Consider the following 26,276-nt stretch of genomic DNA (forward strand, 5'->3'; position numbering starts at 1 on the left):
GTTCCAAAACGTTTCTGTCAGACTGCCTTTTAACAGTTATGTGGAGTATGTCATTGGTGGGGATATGTTTAACAGTAACCTCACAGTTCAAATCTATCCTGATCCAAATAAGTAGGCCTCCCGATGGGCGCCCCTTCCCTTGTTGAGTTGCAGGGACAGAGAATGTGGAGTAACCATGCTTGTGTTCTGGCTCAACACACCAAGTTTCCTGGAACATACAGATATGGTAATCCTCTAAGAAATTATTCCATGCAGGATTAGACAGATTTTTCTTTAAGCCCGCTATGTTCCAAGACAGGATTTTAACAAGGGAAGGGGACAATGGGGGTTTTTCCGAGGGTGCCAGAATATCAATATCCCCTGCCAGTGGGTCTAGAGTGATACTATCCTGGTTGGATAATTCCTCCCTGGCATTAGAGATAGGACCACTATCTAGGGGAGGAAGTACCCCACTTTCATTGACAACTTCAAGGGACTGGGGTGATGGTCAGTCCACCTCTTCCAGCCCACTAAAACGATTGTAACAAGGGAATAAGGGATAGTTGAGCTGTGGGCCCCACCCTTCTCCATTAAACTGGGGATCACCCTTCCACTGGTGCCCCTTCCTCCTATGGACTAAATTCCATCCTTCCTCCGAAGCCATTCCCCACTGTTGGGGGTTCTGATAGGTGGATATAGCATTCCCATTACTACCTCTCCCCAGGCCTTTGTTAGCCGGCCTCAACCAACTCCATCTAACATCCTCGTGACCCTCTTGCGCATAAAAAAAGGACAGGGGTTTGGCTGATACCACCGACTTGTTATCACATGGAGGAAAAGAACAAATAAATTCTACTAATCGTGGGTCCTCAAACGTGATAACGACACAATCACCCTTTATACTTTTCTTCTTCCCACCTACCCAAGGGGCCCGTTCTACCATAAGTATGTTCTTATTTAGACCAGGAGGTGGAGGGTAATTTTTGTCAAGCCAGTGGCATATTTTGTTTTTAATCGCCCAGAAGGGCTCAGAAGTGGACGTAGGCAGCTCAGGAATGCCCGTCAAAACGACCACAAACGGACATGCATCAGGTGGTAGATTAATGTTTCGTCGTGTGGTGGTTTTTCTGGGCTGTGTCTGGGGAATAATGGGAGCTGGAATACTAGGTACCTTTCTCTTTGCAACACTTGGGCATGTAGAAGTGGGGGGTTTGTTGGTACTCTGTATGTTGTTCACCAGCTGTGGAGTGTTAAGCGAGCTGGTTGTGGGTACCAAAATACTCCCCGTAGATGGATTTTTATTGCCGGGCACGTTATTGGGGACAGGTGGTAAGACCACCGAGGTACAAGGACCAGGAATAGACAACTTGGGGTGTTGTAGCGCGAGGATGGTATCAAGTTGATGTTCTATGTTAGCAAGCCTAGTCTCCAGAGGCAAGAGCAGTGATTTAATCAAAGTAGACATAGAATTCATTAAGGAATCAAGCCCTTCCCCTGAATTAATTGATGAATCGTTGCTTCCGCTAATATCCAAAATACTGGCCAAGCTGCTATCATGTGTTATATCACCCGGAACCCCCAGAGATAATAAATGGGGAGTGGAGTTTAACATGTCAGACTCAGGTTGGTCAATGGGGGCCTGGGAGGTCCCTTCATCTACCATCACCACACCCAAATTATCCCCCCCAGAGTTAGAGCCCATAGCCCCTTGTGGAATTATGACAGGGTTATCAGTTGGAGGGTTCGTTATGTTCGGAACATTTAAAGCTGACATGTTAGTGTCAGACCCACCCGCCTGAGAAGAATCAATATCGCGGTGAGTTACTGTCACAGATAGATGGGGAATGTTGGAAGGTAATATACTCATAGCGGGGGCATTGATAGGTAATGGTGGTGAGCAGATGACAGGGGTAGGGTCATCGACCGGCTTCCCAGCAGGAAGAGGAAAGTTATTTCGGCCTTGGGGCGGGGAATGTATCAATGCTATGTTGCCGAGTGATGACCTTTTCGCTTGAGCAAGATCCAGTGAAACCCTCCTTTCCATAAGAGAAATACCCTGGTCTATCAGAGAATTAGTACGAGAAATAAAATTATCTAAAGTGCCAATAACTTTTTTTGTTTTATCATTACCAGCTCTCTGGCTCCTGGTTTTACGGGTAGACATCTCTGGCAAGACAAAAACCGGCTAGGGATAATAAGAAAATGCTAGCAAAAGACCCCCAACTGCCAATTGGCACAAAAACGAATAAATCTAGCTACACAGAAAGTGGAAAGCCAAACAAGTAATTGGCCGATTGGCTTCAAGCATAGAGTCAATAGTCATTAAAAATTGCAGCAAAGATACAAAAGAAAAATAGGGATATGCCCAGGCCAGGCACTACAGGCCACGGAGGGCCACAGAGGGCCCGCCCTTTGCCCGGGCTTAGCCCCGGGCGCTCCCGCGCAGCGTAGGACTCCCAAATTTATAATCCAGAGGCCAATGGGCCGGGTTGTTGGAGGTGGGGCGGGGCGGTCAGGGAGAGCGGGGCCAGGTGACTCGGCCACTGACACCGGGACTCCTGGGAAGGCGAGTCCCGGGTCGCGCTCGCAGCCCTGCAGCCTCACACAACCCCACAGGAACAGCTGAAGCCGGGGAAACAGGAACGTCAGGCAAGTGGGAAAACGAAGCGGGACCCGCGGAGCGGGTACCGCGAGGCGTGGGTAGAAGAGCCTTGTAGATAGCAGCAACGCCGGTTCCAAGTTTAGCTAAGGAGTGTCCCACGTAGGAAGAGTCCTTGCCCCTTTTCAATTGCTGGAGGTGGGGCGGGGCGGTCAGGGAGAGCGGGGCCAGGTGACTCGGCCACTGACACCGGGACTCCTGGGAAGGCGAGTCCCGGGTCGCGCTCGCAGCCCTGCAGCCTCACACAACCCCACAGGAACAGCTGAAGCCGGGGAAACAGGAACGTCAGGCAAGTGGGAAAACGAAGAGGGACCCGCGGAGCGGGTACCGCGAGGCGTGGGTGGAAGAGCCTTGTAGATAGCAGCAACGCCGGTTCCAAGTTTAGCTAAGGAGTGTCCCACGTAGGAAGAGTCCTTGCCCCTTTTCAATTGCTGGAGGTGGGGCGGGGCGGTCAGGGAGAGCGGGGCCAGGTGACTCGGCCACTGACACCGGGACTCCTGGGAAGGCGAGTCCCGGGTCGCGCTCGCAGCCCTGCAGCCTCACACAACCCCACAGGAACAGCTGAAGCCGGGGAAACAGGAACGTCAGGCAAGTGGGAAAACGAAGCGGGACCCGCGGAGCGGGTACCGCGAGGCGTGGGTAGAAGAGCCTTGTAGATAGCAGCAACGCCGGTTCCAAGTTTAGCTAAGGAGTGCCATAATCAAGATTCCTTAAAATTTTCCCTACTGGGGTGAATAGTGACCGAATCGAGGATTATATTACATGGCCCAATAAAGCTTCCTTTTGCACCTCGCTGACTAAAGATTGCCATCAAAGCTAACAAGACAAGTATAGTAAATAGTTCAAGACACACAATATGTTCAAATCGTCTCCCTGAAGTTTTACACAAACGTAAAACTTACTAAAAATGTTTTAAACTAAATGTTCCCAAGAATAAGGTTTACTTATTAGAATAACACCCCTGCACCGACCTCTTCCACTGCGCCAACCCGGTTCTCTTGTCATACTATATATTTTGAGCAGTTATACCAAATTACTTTTCAAATTCAGATGTAAGCACCTGAATACCTGAGACAAAGATACAAACCCCCACCCCGACTTTGGCTGATATAATACGCAGAAAGCATAAGCTGTGAAAGGACAGACAGTGACCGGGTTGGTCATTCCCTTGCCTCCTGTCAATCCTCTAATCCACCACTAATGGTTTTGTCACAGTATGTGTGGTAAGATGAGAGGTAGTGTCAGTTTCGCAGCAGGTGGGGACTTGGCAGACTAGATAAGCCTACAGGTCCCTATTTAATCTTCACTGTACAACAAAAGCCAACTGTACAATTGAACTTCCTCGTCAATAAGTTTCTATATGTACTCACAACTATGCTGAACCTGTAACCTTGCATTTCTCTGGTCATTAATAAACACTTTTGGATATTAAGAAGGCGTGGAACAGACACCAAAGGATATCAAGAGCGTAAGTGCAAAGGAATACTCCAAGACTGATTAACATCTGCAGGTGAGAACTGGCAGGTATAGGATGGTTATACCCCAAGCAGGACCGGACTACCACAATTTGGATGTGGCGTAATAGCCAGAGCAGCCAACTATGGAACTGGGGAACTAGGTTTGAGGCATGGAGTGAGCTCAACATCCTGTGATTGTGGGCCAGACACTTAAGATCCCTGTCCGTACCAAACATGAATGTGTCCTTGTGTAGCATAACTGGTGCTCATGTAAAGTGCTCCAATACCTTACGGTCGAGTTCACGCTATATAAAAAGGCAAGAAAAAGAAAAAGCTTCCTCTGTTTTCACCACATCTTCCAGACCAACTTTAAACCTTAGGAACGGGGCACGCTCACAAAGATTTTTAACTCCAAGTCTGCCATATTTAGAGTACATATAGCACAAACAAACAGTTCTCAAAGTAAGAGAGGCAGCAGCTACTCTACAAGTGAAAGTGCTTCTTCACTGAAGCCAGTGTGGGTGGGATTGCGGGAGGGTGAATGTGAAAGCGAGTCAAATGCAAGCTAGAAGAGCGAGTGCACGTACGGTTGAATAGGTCATACATTTAAGACCCCAAAAGGGTGACCACCACACTGACGTTGTCCTACGCAACAACAAATGTACGAAGGCCTTCTGCAAGGCTTCTTTCTGAACCTGAGTAAAAGATGGGTTATCAAATAAAAAATCATGATCATATTTCTCACCCAATACCTCTATCAATATATCCTCTAACTCCACTCTCTCGTTGATCTCAAACCCCAAAATAACCCTTTCTAGAGTCTTCCATATTCTACCCCTCCTTGTATCATCTCATACCTCACTGATCCCCCAAAACAAGCCTTTCTAAACCCTTCCCTCCGACTGTTCCCCATCCACCTTTCTTTTACTCATCCCAAGCCTCCTTCTCCTGCTTTGAGCTCCAAAACATCCCTCCATTATCCTTTTCATTCCAAATAACAGACTAACATGTCCACCTCTCAAATTAATTTCTTATTTCACTATACATATTCACCACTAATCCTTTATGGGTTCCGGAGTAGCGGCTACTCACCAAAAAAGCGCTTAGACGCCTCGTCAGGGGTAGTAAGCGCTATATAATTACAATACAATGATAATTTCAGTCAACAAATCAAACATTTTCTACCTTGATCTGCTAAAATATCAAACTGCCGCACAATTCCCGAAGGTTGAGGGCAGAAAATGACCCAGTGAACTCCAAAAATGTATAACTGTTTCTAGTCTGTGCCTGTGTACCTTCAAAGCATAGTCTAGCACCATAAATGCATGTATGGAAACGCCCTTTACAACAAAGCATCATATTCCCCTGGGTGCGCCCTTAGCTCTTACCACCCAAATCTCTAAAGCATGCTGCAGGGAGGCAATTGTGTGACATGTGGCAACTGAACCCACCTTTGCTGGAGGAAAACTCAAACCCTTCTCATCAGAAACGCCCAAGCATCCACGCCTGCCATCTAAAAGCACCGTGAGGCAATTAAGTGAACAGACCTCTCCGATGCAGGCGTCATTTATTCAGTCATTCGTGGTGGACGGTCGTTATTCGCGTACTCACTTCCAGACCCCCAAAAACTAATTACAAACGTCATTTAAATAAATAGCTCAATTAAAACAACACAAATGGATACGGGTGTGTTGGAGAGGGGGTACTTACGTTTAACTCAATAATCCACAGGAGAGAGACGAACAGAAGGTCAAAGGTCACAAATAGGCAGAAAGTCCGCCTGACGTCCGACATGGGCTTCCTCTCCTCGGGAGTCAGGAAGTAGTGCGGGGAGTAGAGCTGGCTCTGGGAGTAGGAGGTGTTGATGGATGCGATAGCTGGCAGGCTCTGCTCCTGGTCGCTAGGGTAGTACCCCAGCGGCTTACTCATCGTCCTCTCAGAGCCGGGGCCCGGGGGCAGATGCAGGGGTACGGCCAGCAGGCATCGGTACTCATGTTCCCTGGGTGCGGGCGTGAGTAGACCATTAAACCAGAGTTGTTTTCCATTGTGAAAATTTCATTAGGGGAAACCAGTGGCGTAACGAAACTTGAGCCCCCCACCCCCTATGAGCCCTCAGGCAAGGGTACTGTGCTGAGCCCCCCCTGGAGCTCCGGCACCCCCGCTTTGCATAGTCCTATGTTACGCCACTGGGAGAAACAGATTAGCAAGTCTCCGAAGGCAAACCGAAACCTGAACTTTATCAGCAACTCACGCACTGACCCAGGAAGGCCAAGAATGGAGTGATCTGCCTGGCTGGGAAACCTCATATGTGCTGTGGGAGCGGCCTGGTTTATGGCAGCTTATAAACTAGGACTACAACCCTCTTGCTGTACATACACGGGGTGTAGCTGCCTTCTGATCCCACAGACAATCCTTCATAATAGGACCACTTCTTTCACCGCTGCATGTGGTGAGCTGGCTTAGTCTAGCCAGGACGACTGTTCTAACAGTGAGTGTGGGATGAAGAATATTCCCCAATAAAATAACAAAATGCGTACATGCTCCGCCTCACATTACCCTAAACAGGATCTCCAGGTAGAGCGCGGTTTACCAGTTAACTAACGTGATGAGTGAAAACAAGCTCCTATGCCAGCTCAAGTCAGTCCCTATTCCCCCTTCACTCTACGGATGGATGATGAAACAAGACGTGCGCGTGACGTAAAAATGCCGTGGGGCGGGACTTCCGTTTCCTGCTGGAAGCTCGCGCCCACGGAGTGGCTGGCCAGGAGAGGAGCAGTGGTAACGCAGGGCTCCCATGCCCGAGGGAGAGCCCCGCGGTGGCGGCTGAAGTCTGGAGTTGCGCTGAAGCGGTAAGTGGGGCTTAGTTGTAGTGGGGGTGGCAGCTGGGGAGGGAGGGGGGGAGTGGGGGTTCTGTGCGCGTGTGTGGGTGTAGCTGTGTGTGCGCGCGTGTGTAGCTGTGTGTGTGTATGTATATGTGTGACTGTGTGTCTGTTAGCTGACCGTGTGTATATGTGGGGCTGTGTGTCTGTGTAAGTGCGTCCTGATGCATTGTGCCTGCGTGTGTGTGTGTGTGTGTGTGTGTGTGTGTGTGTGTGCGCGCGACAGAGAGGCATGGCTGACTTCCTGGCAATCTGGAGATGTGCACGGCTCCGGGGGCTGGCGTGCGCGCCCACGATGTGAAATCGAAGCGCGTGCCCCGGTCTGTCTCCCTTGAGAGGCAACTCCACGACAATAGGTCTCGAGAGCGAGACCTAAAAAAGGAAGACCTGGCTTGGCAGTTTGATCTGGACTGTTCCCATGAGGCACAGGGTCAAGACTGATTTGCATATAGCTGGGTCTGAACTGAGGTAGCGTAGTGAGCTTAAGAATGATGATGGGTTCAACCCAGATCTGTGACTGGGGGAAGAGTGTCTGAAAAGTTTCATCACCTCCCTGTGTTTACTCTATTCCTGGATTCCAGCCAGTCTCCCATGGTTGGGGAATGTTACGCTGGCTCCCAGTTGAAAAAAGGATGCAATTTAAATCTCAATGCTTAGAATTCAAGGCATTGCTCAGTGTTGGTCCTCAATACCTGAAGCAACCCCTGACCTGGTATGTACCCTTCAGAAACCTAAAATAGTCACAGGGCAAACTTTTACAGATCCCCAGATTCAAGAAAGCCCGCTGGGTTGATGAAGTTTCATCCTGGGGACAGTTAAAACATGGAACTCGCTCCAGGCTAGTATACAAAACAAACCCAACACTGCTATCTTTTAGAAAATTATTACAAACATAGCTTTTTGCCAACTAAAACTATGCTTTTTCTCTTTCATTGACAGCCTTTCCAGGCTGCTTCGGCACTAGCACCTAGATGCCCTCGGGCATTCGTGCGCTTTACAAATTTTCAAATCAAATCCTACAGTACAGTTGTGTAGAGTGGACTGATGCATAGTTGAATAGAGTAGAGTGGAGTGGCGTAGAGTGGAATACAGTACAGTGGAGTGGTGTAGAGTAGAACAGCATACAGTGTCGTGGTGTACAGTGTAGTGGCATACAGTGGAATGGGTACAGTGGAATAGTGTAGAGTGAAATAGCGCAACGTGAGGCATACAATGGAGTGGATTGACGTAGAGTGGAGTGGCATAGACAGAAATAAACTGGAGTGCAGTTGAGTGTAGTGGATTAGAGTGGAACAGCGCACAGTATTGTGGCGGAGAGTGGAATGGCATAGGGTGGAGTGGTGTAGTGTAGAGTGGGGTATAGTGGAGTGGCGTACTATGGTGCGGCCTACAGCGGAGGCATGCATTCTGGAATAGCATAGAGTGGAGTGGTGTAGAGCAGAGTGGCATAGAGTAAAGTGGCACAGAGTGTAACAGAGTGGAGCTGTGTATACTGGCGTAGTGTAGAGTGTGATACAGTGAAATAGTGTAGTATGGAGTGGCATTGAGCACAGTGGCGTACAGTGGACTTATGTACAGTAGAGAAGCATACAGTGGAGTGATGGAGAGTGGAACAGCAGAGTAAATTGGCATACAGTGGGGTGGCAGTTGAATAGTGTACAGTGTTGGGGCATTGAATGGAGTGGCATAGAGTGGAGTGGTGTATAGGGGAGTGTCGTACCGTGGAGATGCATACAATGGAATTTACTAAGCAACGCAGCGTGCCACATGGTGGCCTTGCGTTGTATGGTAGATCTGACTTCAGAATTGCCTTTTCTTTGTGATACCATGCATGATACAAGGGTCGCATCATTTTATTGTTTTTCTTATGTGTCAATGTGTCCGCATTTTAATATTATATGCTGCTATATTTGAAATACTATACTTTTACTACCTCTGAATTGATAATTAAATTGTAGACCTATGAGTGATTTTCTGAATTGACTTTTGCACTATGTATAGAACTTTGTGTATTCGCAGTATCATGTATATTGCACTTATTGATATTTAATCTTTTAACTACGTATGCATTGTGCTGGTTTTATTTGTACTTTTATGGATATTTTCTTGTATCCGAATAAAGAAATTGAATTGAATTGATACAAGGGTAAATGCAATACAATGGTAGATCTGTCCCATCGTGATATATTGTGCCACGGTATATCACTGTAACTTTGCGGTATAGCATGGTACATGCAGATGACAAGGTAGTATATAATTGGTTAATGGCTGCCTTTACAAAACAGTACAATGTTTTTTAAGAAATTTTTTAAGTACCGCTGTCCTTCCTAGGAAGTACCACTGTACTCCGTGTAATTTTGTACAAACATATAGAAACTATATATAATTTTAGCCTACCTATTACCACTTTAGTAAAGTGGTAATAGGGTGGGGAAAATGATCAAACTTAATATTTATAGATATCTACGCCTCTAACCCAGAACACAGGGAAAGTGACCTTAAAACACCATAGCTGTCTTTAACTTTGTAAAGGGAGTCATCAGCCAATCACATAATGACTTGTCATCACTATGTTCCGTGGAACTTTCGCAAAATATCGCGAAGCTACAACGGCCACAGATATCACTAAGTTTAAATGCCTTATAACTTTACAAATACTTACCCTACTTGCGTCTACTACCCAAAAGGGTCATCTGCACACCATAATGTATAATCCTGCCAAATTTCATTGAAATCCGTTCAACCATTTGCCCGCTACGCTTAAATACAATTTCTATGCAAATTAATTTGTTCCAAAACACATTTTTGACCCCCACTTTTTTCTCTGCACTCACTTGACAAATCTCCGCAGAGCTTTCAATGTAGAAGAAGCTATAGGTCTGGAAAGTTTAGTGGAGTTGCACCAAACAGGCAAGCATGCAAAAATATGAGGAATTCCTAGCCCTAAGAATCCTAACTATAACTCCAGAGTGGATATTGCCACTCTGTTATGTACAAATACATATATATTGTCCCTTAAGTCCCTCAAGGCGCCTTGTAGGATGTTGGAACCCCCACTCTCAGAGACTGAGACAGCTATACAACAAGAGTCACCATGGCAGAGGAGCCAAGATTGGAAACAAGCACGACAAGGATGCTCTCTGAATCTCCCAGAAACACTGGCGGACTGAAAGGCGGTTCTCAAACAGGTGCACAAAGTGAGCAGCCTGCAGTTGCCCGGCATTCCTTCATCACGACCTCTACCCTAAACTCTGTGCTGGTTGAACGCATTGATAACCCTGTGTACTGAATGAGCTGAGAGGTAGGGCTACCTCTGGGTTGCCACATAGATGTAACCATTAAGCTCTGATGGTGGGTGCCACCGGCCTGGGTGGACAGCACTCTGATTCTGTGTTGACAGAGGCCATTTCTCCCCCATGACTTTTCATCCTTACACAACTGCTCCTATTGGCTACTGAAACCCAAGTTGGTTACTAATTACTCTAAGATATCCATCTCTGTTGAGATTCTCTTTCTCTTGTTTATGGTTTTGATGGGGATCTGTGGGTTTTCTGTCGTCTGTCCCGATCACATCAGCACACAGAGTTCCTATTATTTGCATGAAAAACGATGCTACCGACTGTAATTAACCATGTCCAACAACACTCCACATTTTCACCTACAACATCCGAAGTCTTTATAATCCTGTAAAATGGTGTTTTGTCCTCCTTGAAGTTTCCCTCCTTTGAGCGGATGTACGGTTCCTTAAAAAACCCACCTACTACACTTTGACCACTTCTGCCTGAAATCAAGGGATTACCCAGGCCAATACTTCTCTTCAGGAGACAAGAAGACAAAAGGGATGGGCATCTTAATACATCGACACTGGCCCCTGGTGGTCAAGGTAACACTCTGAGATGCTAACAGGAGGTGGGTAGCCATTCAGGGCTCACTGAGAGCACTACCCCTCACTTTATCTTCACTCTACAGACCTAATCAACAGCAATGTTAATATAGCAATGTTAATATAGCAATAAAGTATTGTAATAAAATGTGTTTACAAAAAGAATTCTGCATAGCAGCACTCGGGTTACTGCCCAAGTTGAGAACAACCTGTCATCTGCAAATGTATACAATGGAAAGTCATCAAATACCACAAGGATAGCCAAAGTACCTAAATATGATGCTATGTCTCACTCTCTTAAAACCTGGCTCATACGAAAAAAATTAACTGTCCCCACAAAAGCACCGCTATGCTTCTCTTTACCTTAAATGTCTTCCTCAGGTTGGCTGGGCTGCTGAAGGTTCCCTAGAAGAAATTAAAGGAGTTAGTTGAAGCAAAAACCTTATTTTCGCTTGAGAGATTTTCATGTGCAGCTTCATAAATCTTATGGGCCTAAGGGTAGTGTGCCAATTGACCAAAAAAAAGAGACTGTAAGGATTCGCCCTCTACATTGAGCCCTATATTAGGCATCTCCTTCACAATAATTCTATCTCGCCTGTCTGTTTCAATGGTATAACCTTAAAAATCACGGCTTATGCAGACGACATTGCTGTATTCACTTCCGGATCAGATGTGGCGAATGGTGCAATCACACAAGAGGCACAACATTTTGGCTCTCTCTCTGGGTACAAGCTCAATCTTAACAAAACACAGTCTATTCTTAATTATGTTTCTGTATCTCCTACGCCTCAGCTCGGTGTTACCACCATAGCTATTTACCTTGGAATCTGTCTTAGTAGCTGTATTAACGATTTATGTCTTTGAACGATGAACCCTTGCTTAAACAAATTACTGCTGATCTGCGTAGATGGCATAGGTTGCCTCTGACTATTATTGGGAGATGCAACATAGTGAAAATGAATGTTTTGCTCAAATTTCTTTATTTATTTCGTTCAATACCCTTAAAGGGTCCAAATTAATTTTTTAAGCGGCTTGATTCTGTCATTGGTAGCTTCATATGGGGCTATCGTAAAGCCGGGAGAGCTCCTAGATATATCAAGCTGACGTATGAGCAAGGTGGTTTTCAACTCCCCGATTTCAAAACTTATTTTTGGGCTGCCTTCCTTAATCGTATCCAGAGTGTAGTTTTTGGGCCAACTGTTGGTAAAACCTGGTTGGCTTATCAGCTCACATCTGGTCTTAACAGTGGGTTTCTCCTATACTATATTTCGGACCCAAACTATTTTAAGAGAGTCCGTTTCAAGGTGGCCAGGCACATTTATCGTATATGGCAAGATATGTGTAACACTTTTGTTCTGCCTGATCTACATGAATATACTTACTTATGGGATGATCCCAGGCTCCCGGGCATATTCTCGGACGCTGTCTGTAGAAGGTGGCAACAGGCTGGAATAATACGACTGGGGCAGGTGTATGATGAAGGGGGCTTTAGGTCATTTGCTTCCTTAAAAAGTGAGTTTGGGATACCACAGAACTCATTCTTTAAGTATTTGCAAATTAGGAATTATTTCTTACAAGGGAAGGGATTGTTTGCCCTCCCCCATGTTTCTGATGCATTAAGGTCTATCTTTTATACTCCTGCTCGGGGCCAGATTGGTAAAGCTTATCAGAGCTTTATGCGAGCAACGGTGGATGATGGTTTGGCGATGGTAGCTAAGATTAATCATATGTTCGTAACTGGAATCAGTACGGAAGAATTTCTTGACTCTTTGGCTACAATTAATTCTGCTGTTTCTTCGATTAATTTAAAGTTGCATCAACACCGTATTATGATCATGCTGTATTATACCCCACAGGTAATCTCAAAATGGGCAACTTCCCAGGGCTCTTTGAAACTATACTGCCCTAAGTGCAACTTGTATGCTGCTGATCTCAGACATATGTTTGTTGTATGTCCCTGCCTAACTACATTCTGGGCTGAGGTTGCTTCGGTGCGGAGTAGGTTGTCAGGTACAATGATTCACCTAACGGAGAAAGAAATAGTTTTGGGCTCGGTCACTGAGTGAGGCAGTCTATCTAAATCTTTCATTTCAATTATCATTATTTCGGCGAGGCTCTGGTATCGAGGTAGCTAGTCCCAAGATTATTGATTTTTGGTTGTTACTTAGGGGAGTTTTTTAAATGGAACTGGCACTTGCAGAAGCTCGGGGTTTACGTTCAAGGGTAAAATTTGGGAGGGTATGGTCAAGTCTGCAATGAGACTAATTGCTGGTGTTTGTTCAAAGTGTGTTGTTATATTTTGGGTGTTTTACTATATGTTGGTCTCATTTACATTTTTGTTTGTATATTTGACTTTATTTCTTGTACTTCATCTGGCCCGGACTAAGAGTATTATTTATTTGACTGTCTTATCTATGATATGCTGATGTTCTAATGATCAATAATTTGGGCAGCTCTTGTCGTTTCTAATGATTTCTGTGCTATATATGATTTGTTGTTTTTGCTATGCTTGTGACTAAAAAAAATAAAAAATATAGAGACTGTAAGGACTTACAGGTATGCATGTGGTAACCATCTTCAAACTATATAACCAGGCAATTTTTAAAAGTTAGCACTACGTTTTGTCGAGTTGGCTTTACTAAAATAATTTTAGTAAGCACTCTAATTAAAAAGAAACAAATCTGTTCCATTTTAACACTCATATTTTGTAAGGCTGACAGAGATGGATGGGGTAGTTATAAATTGACTTAATTCTTTGAAACAGGCTAAACCCTTAGAATGTCGCATTAAGTTACATTGTCCATTCCTCTCTGTTTGATACAGCAACCTCTTACCCTACTACTACTCCAAGAATCTCCACCCACACAGACCACTCATTCACTGAAAGAAATGTCTAAAAGTGAAGCTGAAAGTGATATTTTCCCCGCAGCATAAATCCTTCACTTGCTCCTATCAGCACTGCCAAGAACAGCATTATATGCTGGTATCGATCCTGGAAAAACTGCAAAATAATCTAGAAGTTCATCCTTCCTTATTGCGACATTCACAGGCAATATAGACAACCTGACAAGAAAGACAATGCTAAGTGAGTAATCCAAAAATTATGATAACCTAGCTTGGCCCCCTTTAAACCAAATACAAGCATGACTCATATTATTGCCTTGAAAAATTTCACAAGCGGACTTGTCAGAGCGAAGCAGCTTGCTAAAAGGCATCAAGAACCTCAACAGCTGGATCACAGCATGGATCAATCTGGCTCCTCTCAAGCACAAACCAATGGATAGAGTCTGACCACAGCCCAGCTGGTACACAGAGGAACCACCGCTAACGGAATGCCACTGCAAGCAACTGAAGCACAAATGGAGAACAAATCAAGACACCACAGATAAAGACATCTTCAACTCGGCCCTAAGATGCTACCACTAGAAGATACAGAACTCCAAGTGTACAGCTCTTGCAGATAGCATTGATGCCTGCACAAACAGAAGCAAGGAAATCTTTGCCATCATTAAAGATTTCACCACACCTCATGCTGCCTCTGGCAACATCAACCCCTCACAAGACCAGCAACCAGATGAACAGCTGAAGAACAAACCCTGACCTTGTGCCTTGCCGTTGAAATCACTGCTACCATGAGGAACATCTATTCGAGAGACTCGCCTGACCCTTGGCCTTCAAAAGACTCCTAGCAATCAGCGAAGCACTAACACCCATCCCCAACCTCTTAATTGACTCAGCTACATGCCACCGTCATGCCCCTGCTCACGAAACCATCAGTTGACCCAGCCACACTTTCCATCTAAAGACCCATCTCCCTCCTACCATACCCAACAAACATCTTAGGGAAAACAATCAACCAACTCCTCACCGACAAACTCCGCACCCATCAGCTCCTTGACGCCACGCAGTCTAGATTCAGGCCCACATTATTGAAACAACACTCATCCCTGCCACAAACAACATTTTCATTATCCTTCATGGAGAAGACATGTCAGCCCTCATTCTCCGCTCTGCAGCATTTGACACTGTCTCACCCAATCCTCATGAGGTGTCTGCACGAAATTGGCATTCAAAGACCTGCTCTCCGCTGGACAGGCTCCTTTTTAGTGGACAGAAAAAGCTGTCAGCTTGGCTCCTTACTCCTCAGAAATCTATATTTATCTGCAGAGTGCCTCAAGTTCATCTCTCAGCCCCACCCTCTTCAACGTTTACATGATCCCGCAGATCAATGTAATCCATACACACTACATCAACATCCCCACCTAAGCCGATGAAACACAACTCATACTCTCCCTCTTGGACAAGGCCCCCAATACAAGAAGCAAGTACACAGCCTGCATGACCAAAATCTCTATCTGGATTAAAGCCAAGTGTCTCAAGCTCAACACCGACAAGACCGAAGTAGTGATCTTTGGAAAGACACCTCACAATGGGACTCTAACTGGTGGTCGGCTGAACTCTGAACATACCGACACCCATGTCAGGAACCTTAGAATAATCCTCAACATCAAACTGGAGAATGACGTAGAGGCAAAAGTCACACTGCATCCTGCTTCCACACCCTGAACATGCTGAGGAATACCTTAAAATGGTTCCAAAGCAACACTGGGAAACTGACACTCACATCCTAGTCACCAGGAAGTGGGATTACTAGAACACCATCAATACCGGGATCGCCAAGCAACTCACTATAAGAGTACATACCATCCAGAACGCAGCAGCCAGACTCATCCTCAACCTACCAAACAGAACACACATCACACCACACCTTAAGGGGCCTCCACACATATTCAAGGCACTGCACAACTTAAGTCCCCAACTACCTGAACAGTTACATCTCCTTCCACCAAACATCCAGAAATCTCCACTCCTACTGGCACACATCCCACACATACACAGAACTAGGTCAGGAGGAAGGGTATTCTCTTACATTGCTCCTAAATCATGAAACGGCCTCCAACTCCACATCAGAGCCTCCTCCTCTTATTTTGTATTCTGTAATAAGCTGTAGACATGGCTTTTCAATTAACCATCCTACCACAGGTAGACCTAAGCGCGCACACACCTACTCAGTGCCAGGATAGGCTCACGGGTAATAGTACACTTTACAAATACACATTACATAACAAAACACGCATCAGCTGTGATTGCCCGCAAAAAACAAATATATTTCAGAATCACTTAGAATTCAAGAAGTCTATTGGAAATGTAATGAATGGAGTTGCAATAAGAGAACCTCAATTACAGTTGCATTTGTATAACTGTGCAGAAGGTTTGCTAACTGATGGAATCCCTATTACACCTAGTAACCGACCATAAGCATAATAGTAGGGCCATTCATCAAAGTCAGTTTGTACCCTTCCAACAATCAAAGCCCTTCCTAATCATCCTAGATGTCTCTGACAGGCCCTGTGCAATCAATAGCCTAATTTATTCAGTGATACTAGGGAGAAGCTCATCAAAGTCCGCCATCTTAAGTGCAAAAAAAAATCCCTTCTTTCACAAGCATTCTTTCAAAGACTTTCTAAGATTTGGAAGTGAAAATTTATGTTCAAAATATACTCAGGCGACTGTTGTAAGTAATTTACATTTTCTCAACCAAATGTATCCCTTTTTACATTACCAAGCACTACAGATGAACTTGGCAGTACTAAGCCAATTTCACTCTATGCAGGCAATTGTAACTCACCCACAGTACCGCCTCCTTACAATTCTCAATACACCAGAAAGAGCCAACCAAGCTTTTTCTCAGTAGTGGCATGGATATTGAATACCTTGCAATATATTATTAAATTAGCCACAGTTGAGACCACTGGCACAAACATCAAACAAAACGATCTATATCCTTCCTTTGTTTTTGCTCAGCCTGAGCAGCACACTTCTGCCCAGCATAGTGGGTGGCAGAACCTAATCAACTCACTCAAAAGATTGGGACCCCACGCCGCTTTTCTTCATCCCACTTCAGAACGTAATATTTTCCAATAAAATGCTCCAATCTGGCTAGTCCCTCAAATCGTCTTTGCAATGAAAATTACTATTTCAAGGCAACTAATTCACCTACAAATCAAGGTGATTTAAGAGTAACAGTTTCATTAATTTCTATTTATCATCATAGGCAGCCCAATCTGTGTCTTTCTGACTGTCTGTCAGTCTTTGAAAATATGGTAGTTTCCCTTTGTTAGTAATGAATTATAGCAACACAAGTATTACCCACCTTTACCTCCTGTATTTAGTGGTACATTCCAAGTTGCATGCTTCTTTCCACTACATATAGTGGTATATGCCCAAGTATGTACAGGCGTTTCGTTTTCCGTGGCATCTTGATTTTTTCCATTGGTGCAGTTCCTTCATCCCCTCACAATATTGTACGTATGAGGTATATATGTATATAGCTTTGTGTAGGGCGGACATTGACAGAAGTGAGCAGAGCAAGTTACAGGCTCCAAATCAAGGATACAGTCAAGAAGCGATTGAAGTGGTGGCTGATTTGTGGACAGTTCCTGCACCATGATGCAGTGTTCTTTAAATAGGTGGATCTTCAACTCTTCCATGAATTGAAGCAGGGGTTGGGTAGCTCCAGTTAATAAGGAGATGTTGTTTCATATCCTGGGTGCATAGATGGAAAAGGCCTCCTGACTTGGTCTTTTATCACTTCTTTGTCTTCAGTCTGCTGTTGTCCTGGCTGCAGATGTGCATAGAGCCATTAGAGATCGTAAACTTGTCAGCCAGACAGGTGGAGGTGCAGGTTGTGATGGCTCTGTAAATGATGCCGCTGGTTTTGAAGATGTGAGCCGGCGAGGGGAGCCCATGGAGTGCCATCAGGATGGGCATGATGTGATATTGCTTCAGGCCCTAGTTGAGATGTGCGCCAATACCTAGGATGCCCTTAAGTGAGTCCGATTGGAGTGTGGGTGGCCAGAGAGCAGTGAGTTTTCACAATTCAGATGCAAGAGTATGAGGGTTTTAACACCAGTTGATTTCTGAGTGGATGGTGCCAAATTGCTCCTTGAGGGGTAGGTTGGTGACCAGGGTAAATCCAATTGACTTGGCATTCAGTGAAAGTTGGGTATCCCAACTGTCAATGTTCACGTCATTCCAACAGGCTTGTACTATATTATGGCATTACTAAAATCTGGGCATTCCTCTCTAACTCTATACAAACTTCTTGAGCCGGTCAGTTTTCCCCACCAGATATCATGTTTCATTCTTTATATTTTTCCATTTTTCACCAGTGCTACAGAGGAATGTTCCATGCATCAGTATGTTCCTCCCACTTCATATAATTGAATATTCCCACAAACAGTCCTTCATCTTCAGGTCTACAGTAGTTATGTTACTGTAGTTCAAATCTTGCATTGCTTGCAGTACAGGGGCATTTTTTCCCCAGATACAGACACTTACATCATCTCAGTATAATAATATGACCCCAAAAGCCTCCCCTTTTTTTCACTGTGTACTAGGTCCTAAGTCACAGGCGTTGATACAAACCCCCTCTTCATACCGTAACTTACTATAGTATTACACTTCTTTCATTCCCTGAAAAAGCTTACCCCAGGCTCACTGTTGTCCCTTGTCAGTCCGAGAGGATGAGTTATACTTTCCATTCTTATATCACTGTCAGCTGGCAGTGTAATATCAGGAGCAGAGCTTACCTCCCCTTCTGTGTAGTGGTATAAGCAGGAGTAAAACAGCGTGGTCACAAGAGGCATGAAGAGAATGGACGTCTTTCTTGGAAGCTTACGGAAGATTTCATCCTGCCCAGAAGCTTCAACACGTTTGTCATTTGCCTGAAAATATAACCAAAAAAGGAAATGTGTGAATTTTCTTTTTGTTTCTAGTACTATCTGCTATATACGGGCATGCCAAAGATAAAACATTAATATGCTCCTGTACTCCATTCTCGAGACAAGATTGAACTGCAAATAAGCCATTCTTGTATCCATTAGCAAGGCGCTATAATGCATGGTCAACCAGAGGACCCCATAATCTTCCCTCTTAAAGAAGAACCTCATTTTAAGTTTTGTACTGCTCTGTTTGACAAATAACAGTGGACAGTGGACAGCAATTCGGGCACATTCTACTGCTCCTAAGGAGGATGCCTCCAGCAGCTGACCAGGCAACAGGAGAAAATGCCAGGTGTCAGGAAACAAGCAGCCAGAGGGTGAAACGTCACTCCTTCAATGGATGACAAAACGTGAAGAGGTCTTCTGTGCAGCAGTATTAACATTGTGTGTGTGCTTTATGCTGACAATTGAAAGGTTTGTGCAGCCACTCTTGAGATGTATCTCTAAACCTGCAGGATACATGTTGAAATTCTGATAGCTATTTCGGTGATGATGAGCGTATGCGTTGAGGATTTCACGTGGCAATCAGATGTTTTATATGTTGTTGTAATCAATAAAAAAATAATTAAAATATATATTGGCTAGTGCTGACTTAAATGCTTATTCTTACGAAGTGGATATAATTAGTGTCAACAATTTAGATTATAATAACATACATTTTTCTGTTTCCTGTTCAGAAAGTACTTGGCTATCTTACTCATTTGTAGGGCGAAGAATGAAGGCTTAATGAATTTTCATAAAATAACAGCGGAGTATATAATGAATTTAAATTACATTGTTACAAAGAATGAGTATTACCAAAATTAGCAACAATTTTCATAAGTGTTACAACTAACCAGCCAAGGAATACAATTATTCAGGATGTGAACTATAAAGAGAAAGCTTAAAAATGTAACTGGAACAAATGATTTTTCAGCAGTTTTCTAAACTGACTTGGGGTGAAGGGATGAAAAACACCATAATAACACCAACGGTTGATTTCACAATCACACTACCAACTCTGAAAACTACTGTTTTACTAGTTTGGCTTCCAACAAAACCATGGCCCGCTCCTAGATATTGTGAAACTATGCCATAGCATGTATAAATAGATATTTCCCAAATACAGCGGACAGTCAACACCCATATTTTGATAACGCTTGGACACAAGGCAATGTTGCCCATTATCTTGCACCTTCTTTACTCTGGAGATTGCACTATTATTGGACCTGTGAAAAATGAGACTTGAAGAGTGGAGTATAGGGCTCAGTCATCAAAAATGTGTGACCTCTTCTACAAATTCAAACAAACAAATACAAATAGTTTCCAACAACAAATTCAGCTTCAATATCAAAACCAACATACTATGCTCCAACCACAAAATGTAAATTCTCACAAATCAATTTTTAATGGAATGTACATAAAAAACGAGTACTCATGTGGTTGTCAATAATTGAGCTGGATACATGAATAAAAATTTTTTATTAGAAATACATGAAAAATTATATACAATCTGGATACTAAAAGAGGGTATTATGTCGTCACAGAGTTTCGGTGGCTTCTTGACCTTTACCCCACCTTCTTCAGGACTACTAACTAGTTAAAACCTTTCATGTTCTCCAAAATAACACAATGTGTATACTGAAGGTGCAGTTCTTTTGAGGTCCTTCCCCACTTGTTAAACGTACAGTCTGTTTTTATCCACATGAGGTAAAACACTAGCATTTAGGACGTTGTTAATTTTAAACACCCAGCTCAGAATTTGTGTAGGTAAACAAAGTTTAGCAGGTTTACCACTCCCTTCCTGCACCAAGTGAGATAGTCTAAAATGGAATGACGGATTGCACTCCAGCCGGAACCATAATTTAGTGAGAAACAAGAGGCAACGTATTGGCAGCCTGCAATACTTCTGATGGTTCTGAAATTAGCAGAAACAACAAGTTGTGCAAACCGAGTTGAAAAGACAGAGATCTGGGGGATGGGGGAAATTTTACAACATCCAAAAACGGTGTAAAGGTAATGGACTGGTGACCGGCTCCACTAGCAGCAGATTACACTAATCAGCAATAAGGGAGTGTTTCATAATTCTGCTGTAAAAAAAACTGAGTAGCTAGGTATGTGCTTGAGAAGCTGTCCAGGTTGCACAATTTGTGAGACAAAAAATATGGACTGGATAGTGTTTGTTAGGATGGGTGTTTACTCAGAATTCTGCTGTGTTTGTAAACTCTCTCTATAGGAATCCTACCAGATTATCAAGTCTTTGGACACAGCTCTCAGCAAATATATCTTGGGCAATGAATGGTGTCGAAACTTCCGAATAAGAAAAGTGTTTTTTCTGGCACAGATAAACTATTATTTAATGCTAAACCTCACCATACTGTGATTTCCTTTAAAAGCCCCTATGGTCAAAACAGAAGTGGTGGGTAAAGGGACTGCCAGATGTGATTTTAATAAACTTTCAGTGCCACTGCAGTAAACCAGTGGCTTTGTTGCCAATCTATTGCACAGAGGGTTGGGGCAAAGTTATGAAGATCTTGCTTGTTTGCGAAGACCATAATAGATTGGTTAGTATGTGATTTTAGCATCCATGGCTTAAGACAATTGCTAAGATCCAATGTGGATGGTTTCTCTGTCTGTCCAGCTGAGAATGTTATGTTTAAAATTCTGATGAATATAGCCACACAAGAAACAAGGATTCTGTATTATACACAGCTATTGGAAAAGTCATTTCTGCTGTGCCAGTGAATGACTAGGAACAATGGAACGCAGACTTGGCTTATAATCGGACTGATTCAATCAAACAATCAATCAATAGGGTTTGTAAAGCGTGGCTACTCACCTGTGAGGGTCTCAAGGCACTGGGGAGATACGGGGGTGTGGGGGTCGGTCGGGCAGAGGCTGCAGATCAGTCTGGGCGATGGGTTTATTCGAAGAACCAGGTCTTGAGGTCCTTCCTAAATTGGAACAGTGATGGGGATTGCCTGAGGTGGAGGAGCATGGTGTTCCAGGTCTTGGCAGTAAGATAGGAGAAGGATCTTCCTCCGGTTCTGCTCCTGTGGATCCATGGGACGGTGACAGCTGTGGAGAGCTGAGGTGTCTGTTGGGTGCGTGGAATGAGAGGTATGCTGGTCCGGCGTTGTGGAGGGCCTTGTATGCATGGGTGAGGAGCTTGAAGGTTATTCTTTTGTTGACTGGGAGCCAGTGGAATTAACGCAAGTGTTATATGATGTGGCTGCGGCGGGCAATGTTTAGGACTAGTCTGGCTGTAGTGTTTCAAACGCTCTAGAGCTTCTGGAGGAGTTTCTGGGTGATGCCAGGGTAGAGTGTGTTGCCGTAGTCGAATCTGCTGCTGATGAGGGCATGGGTGACCGTCTTTCTGGATTCAGTGGGGAGCCATCTGAAGGTCTTTTGGAACATGTGGAGCGTGTTGAAACATGATGAGGAAACAGCGTTGATCTGGCGGTTCCTGAGTGAGCGAGCAGTCCAGTATGATGCTGAGATTGCATGATTGGTCCGTGGGTGTGGGGGGTATTCCTAGTGCAGCGAGCCACCAGGAGTCGTTCCAAGAGGAGGGGGTGGATCCCAGGATGAGGGCTTCTGTCTTGTCTGATTCGAGCTTCAGTCAGCTGTCTCACCCAGGTTCGGACGGCCTTCATTCCTTTGTGGAAGTTGTTCTTTGCGACTGTGGGATCGATGGTGAGTGAGAGGATAAGCTGGGTGTCGTCGGCATAGGAGACTATGTTGAGTCTGTGGTTTCTGACAATGGTTGCGATTGAGGCCCTGTAGACGTTGAAGTACGTGGGAGTCAGGGGTGAGCCCTGCGGCACTCCGCAGATGATCTCTACAGGTTCTGAGAGGTATGGTGTTAGTCTGACCTGCTGTGTTTAGCCGGTGAGGAAGGAGTGGATCCAGTCCAGGGTTTTGTAGCAGACGCCGGCGTTGTGGTGTCTTGCGCTTATGGTGCAGTGGGAGCCGGTGTTGAAGGCCGCCAAGAGGTCCAGGAGTAAGAGGGCTGCAGTTTCGCCCTGGTCGAGGAGGGAGCGAATGTCGTCGGTGAGGAGGGAGGTCTTGGTGCTGTGGTTGCTTCAGAAACCAGATTGGAAGATGTCCAGGATGTGGTTTGCTTTGATGAACTTGGCAAGCTGGGCATTGATGGCTCTTTCAATGACCTTGGCTGGTAAGGGAGCAGTGAGATGGGCCTGAAATTCTTGAAGTCCGTCGGGTCTGTAGAGGGCTTCTTCAGCAGAGGGTTTATCATGTTGTGTTTCCAGTCATTGGGGAAGGTGGCGGTTTCGATGGAGCAGTTGATGGTGCGGCGTAGCTCGGGTGCGATGTCAGCTCTGTGGAAGATGTGGTGCGGAGAGGGAACTGATGAGTCTCTTGAGTAAATGCTCTCATGGTCTTGAAGGTGTCATCTGTGGTGAGCGGGGTCCAGCTGATCAGGAACTGCTGGGGGGGGGGAGGGTGGCGGCGGCAGCAGGGCCACTGGGATGGACTTGGGCGTCAAAGCTGTCGTAGATCTGTTTGATCTTGTGGTAGAAGAATATGCCGAGTTTGTTGCAGACGTCTTGAGAGGGTGGGATGTCTGTGGTCACACTGTTGGGCTTTGCAATTGTGTGCGCTGGAGGGCTATTTTCTTTGTGGTTTTGATGAGGTGGTGGTGGCTGCTTTGAAGGTGGAGTGGGCTTCCGGGGTTTTGTTGTTCCTCCATCTCTTTTTGAGCCGCCTACAGGTGCTTCTGGACTCTTGGTGGGCAGGGGTGAACCAGCTTGCTTTCCTGCGTGCTGCGGTGTTGGTATCAGTGGCGGGGTACTGCTGAGGAAGGCGGTGAGATGTTTTTCGGTGACTTTGTTCCAGCTTCTGCGGGGGAAAATTCGGTGTGGTGGTGTACTATAGGTTTGGTGAAGGACAATGAATAAAGTGATGGTCGGTCCAGAGGAGCTCGTGGTATGGCTGAAAATGATGCTGTCGCTGGCGGTGAAGATCGGGTTGAACGCATGTCCTGTTGTGTGTGTAGGCGAGGTAACAAGCTGCTTAAGTCCTGCATTGGCGAGGTTCTCTAGGAGGGATAAGGTGTTCTGGTTGTTGGGGTTGTCCGGGTGGAAATTGAAGTTGCCAAGTAGGGTGTAATCTGTGGATGCGAGGGCATGGAAAGCGATGAAGTCGATGATGACGTTGGTGATGGGAGCCCGGGGCTGGGCGGTCTGTAGATAAGGGTGCCACGGAGGGTGGTGTTTGGATTCCTCTGGATCAGGAAGTGGAGGTGCTTCATGAAGGTTGCCGGGTCGTCTGCGTGGGTGGTCAGGTGAAGGGTGTTTTTGTGGACGATGGCGATGCCTTCCCCTGGTCAGTTGGCGTACTTGCGGATGATATTACAGCCGTCGAGGACGGCGGTGGTGAAGTCCGGCGCTGGGCTGGGGTTGGTCCAGGTCTCTGGTTACTGGTTTATTTTCTGTTTATTTAGACCATTGTCTTTAAACACAAAGAAATCTCATACACACAATAAAACCATACATAAAAAGATCACATGAACAGTTAAAACCAACTAATACATCAGAGTTAATTTAGCTTAATACTTTATAAAAGGAGACCGGTAACCACCTTCTCCCCTGGTGACATCAACATTTAAGTATTCTATACACAGTTAAATAATTAAAATAGCATAAAAATATTTAATCGGCGGCATCGTTCGACTCTCGTTAAAAGGGAATTCATTGTCCACATCCTTCCATTTTAGCAGCGGTTAATTAAAACCATTGGATCTTTGACTGTTCCATAAGCTTCAATGTTTATATACTCGGGATATGGGATTTTAAGAATAGATAACATTTCTACCCTTGCTTAATTTTATCCCATACAAAACGATTTAAGCCTTTCATGAAGATTCCTAGTGCAATTGCAATTGCATGTTCCATCTGGGTGTAACATATCTGTCTTTATTTACTAATCCATTAACCACGGGTTAATGACAATCTGTATCCATAGGATTTCGCACCGAAGCACATAGTTTGGTAAGGTTTCTAGGTATGGATATCATGCATCATTTACCCAGGAGTTTATTATACATTGGACTGATTTTTTCTACCTCAGATATTCTAGGTCATTGTTCCTTGACTGCGCCATGCCTTGGTACCTAAGTGACGCCTTTGTAAATTCTACATCCAGGGGGTGCTGTGTTGAGCTCACATTTAAACTCACTGTTATTGCCTGGATTTTCATTCTCGCTTCCTTTGCCCATTTTAAACTACTGTGCCGAATCTCCCCGCTACACCAGTGTGAGACTTTCTGCCTTCCCCCTGGGTTCTGGCGTTTCCAGAATCTTAGAAAAGACATTTGGACCTGGCTGTTCCAAGCTATTGTTTCTAACTCCATCCTAATTGCCTGGATCATTGCAGAGCTTGGAAGGGACAGTAGCATTTCTAGGGCCTCACCCTCCTCCCGATCCCACCCTCCTTTACCACTTAGAAGGAGGACTTCTGCCCCATACAATACTTGGGGTGGGATCATAGCTTCATAAGCTTTTAACAAAGGTTTATGCAACATGTCCCCATAGTCTTTGTTGAATTGTTTCAACCAATTCTCATTAAGGAAGGCGATGTCGGGCAAGGTGGAGTCGAGGAGGTCCCAGATCTCTAATGAGTGTCTGTGCAGGTATCGAAATTTGAGGAGGATGCAGTTGAGGCAGTTGGGTGCGGTGACGGTCAACCGGGCAGTTTGTGGAGCTGGAGTGCGGAGGTGGGTGAAGCTGTAGCAGAAGCGGTAGCAGGTGAAGGGGCTGCGGGTGTCATTTGGCAATGACAGCTGACAGGCCGTGTTGCGTCCGAGGTTGAGGGCGCTGGATTCGAAGCGTTGGCGGGTCCGAGGACCAGGGTCCATGGCACTGGGCATGGTCCAGGCGCAGACGGGCTTAACTTTGGCATGCCTTTAAGTAGTGTGAGGGGGAGGGCTGGACAGCTGGGAAACAGGGAGAGGGAAACGCTGCGTTGGAAGGGAGAAAAGTGGCAAAAAAGAAAAGAACAGCAGAATAAAATGTGGAAGAAGAAGGGAAAGGAGTCCGAAAAGGAGGGAGAGAGGGCAGAACAGCAGCAGAGCAGAGATGCCCTACCATTGGACCACTAGGGATGAGGCGCAGACGGAAGCCTTCGGGTGGAGGAGGGCCTCAAACTCACTACCCAGCAATGGTCAGTGGGTCTGCAGGGCAGCAACTACTTGGTGGAGCTGCACGGGGGGGACCAGGTCACTGACAATATTCACGGTGAACAGATGCTGCAGTCCAGTTAAGTCTGGCTGCAAAGCAAGATACAAATGAGCACATTTCCAGATTGTAAACAGAACATATCTCACCCATAGAGACTGAGCGGCATTGAGCCGATAAGCCCAAAGATATGTCTCAGATGCCCACAGGTACAGTTATACCAATAGTATGTAGTGAAGTGTCCAATGATAGTTATTGTGCTGACATCCATAGAGGAGTGCTTGTATTTGTGTAATTTTCAGAAGAGCGGCTATTTGGCAAAACGTACACATTTCCTTCAAAAGCTTAGTAGCATGCTTTCCACAGAGGTAATTTTAAAGGAGAAATAACTTGGCCTGCCT

General features: G+C 45.1%; 1 protein-coding gene across 3 annotated transcripts in view; it reads right to left on the minus strand.

Moving 5' to 3' along the window:
- VIPAS39 (VPS33B interacting protein, apical-basolateral polarity regulator, spe-39 homolog) overlaps nt 1-26,276 on the minus strand; it is a 303,099-nt gene that overhangs the window by 70,953 nt on the left and 205,870 nt on the right. For all 3 annotated transcript variants that reach the window (XM_078659967.1, XM_078659968.1, XM_078659969.1), the window contains exons 14-15: nt 18,510-18,644; nt 11,221-11,262 (exon numbers count right to left, since the gene is read on the minus strand). In XM_078659967.1, coding sequence (XP_078516093.1) covers nt 11,221-11,262; nt 18,510-18,644 — 177 coding nt within the window. The remainder of the gene's footprint in view (nt 1-11,220; nt 11,263-18,509; nt 18,645-26,276) is intronic.

The sequence above is a fragment of the Lissotriton helveticus genome, chromosome 9, assembly GCF_964261635.1.
Source record: "Lissotriton helveticus chromosome 9, aLisHel1.1, whole genome shotgun sequence".
Classification (NCBI taxonomy): domain Eukaryota; kingdom Metazoa; phylum Chordata; class Amphibia; order Caudata; family Salamandridae; genus Lissotriton; species Lissotriton helveticus.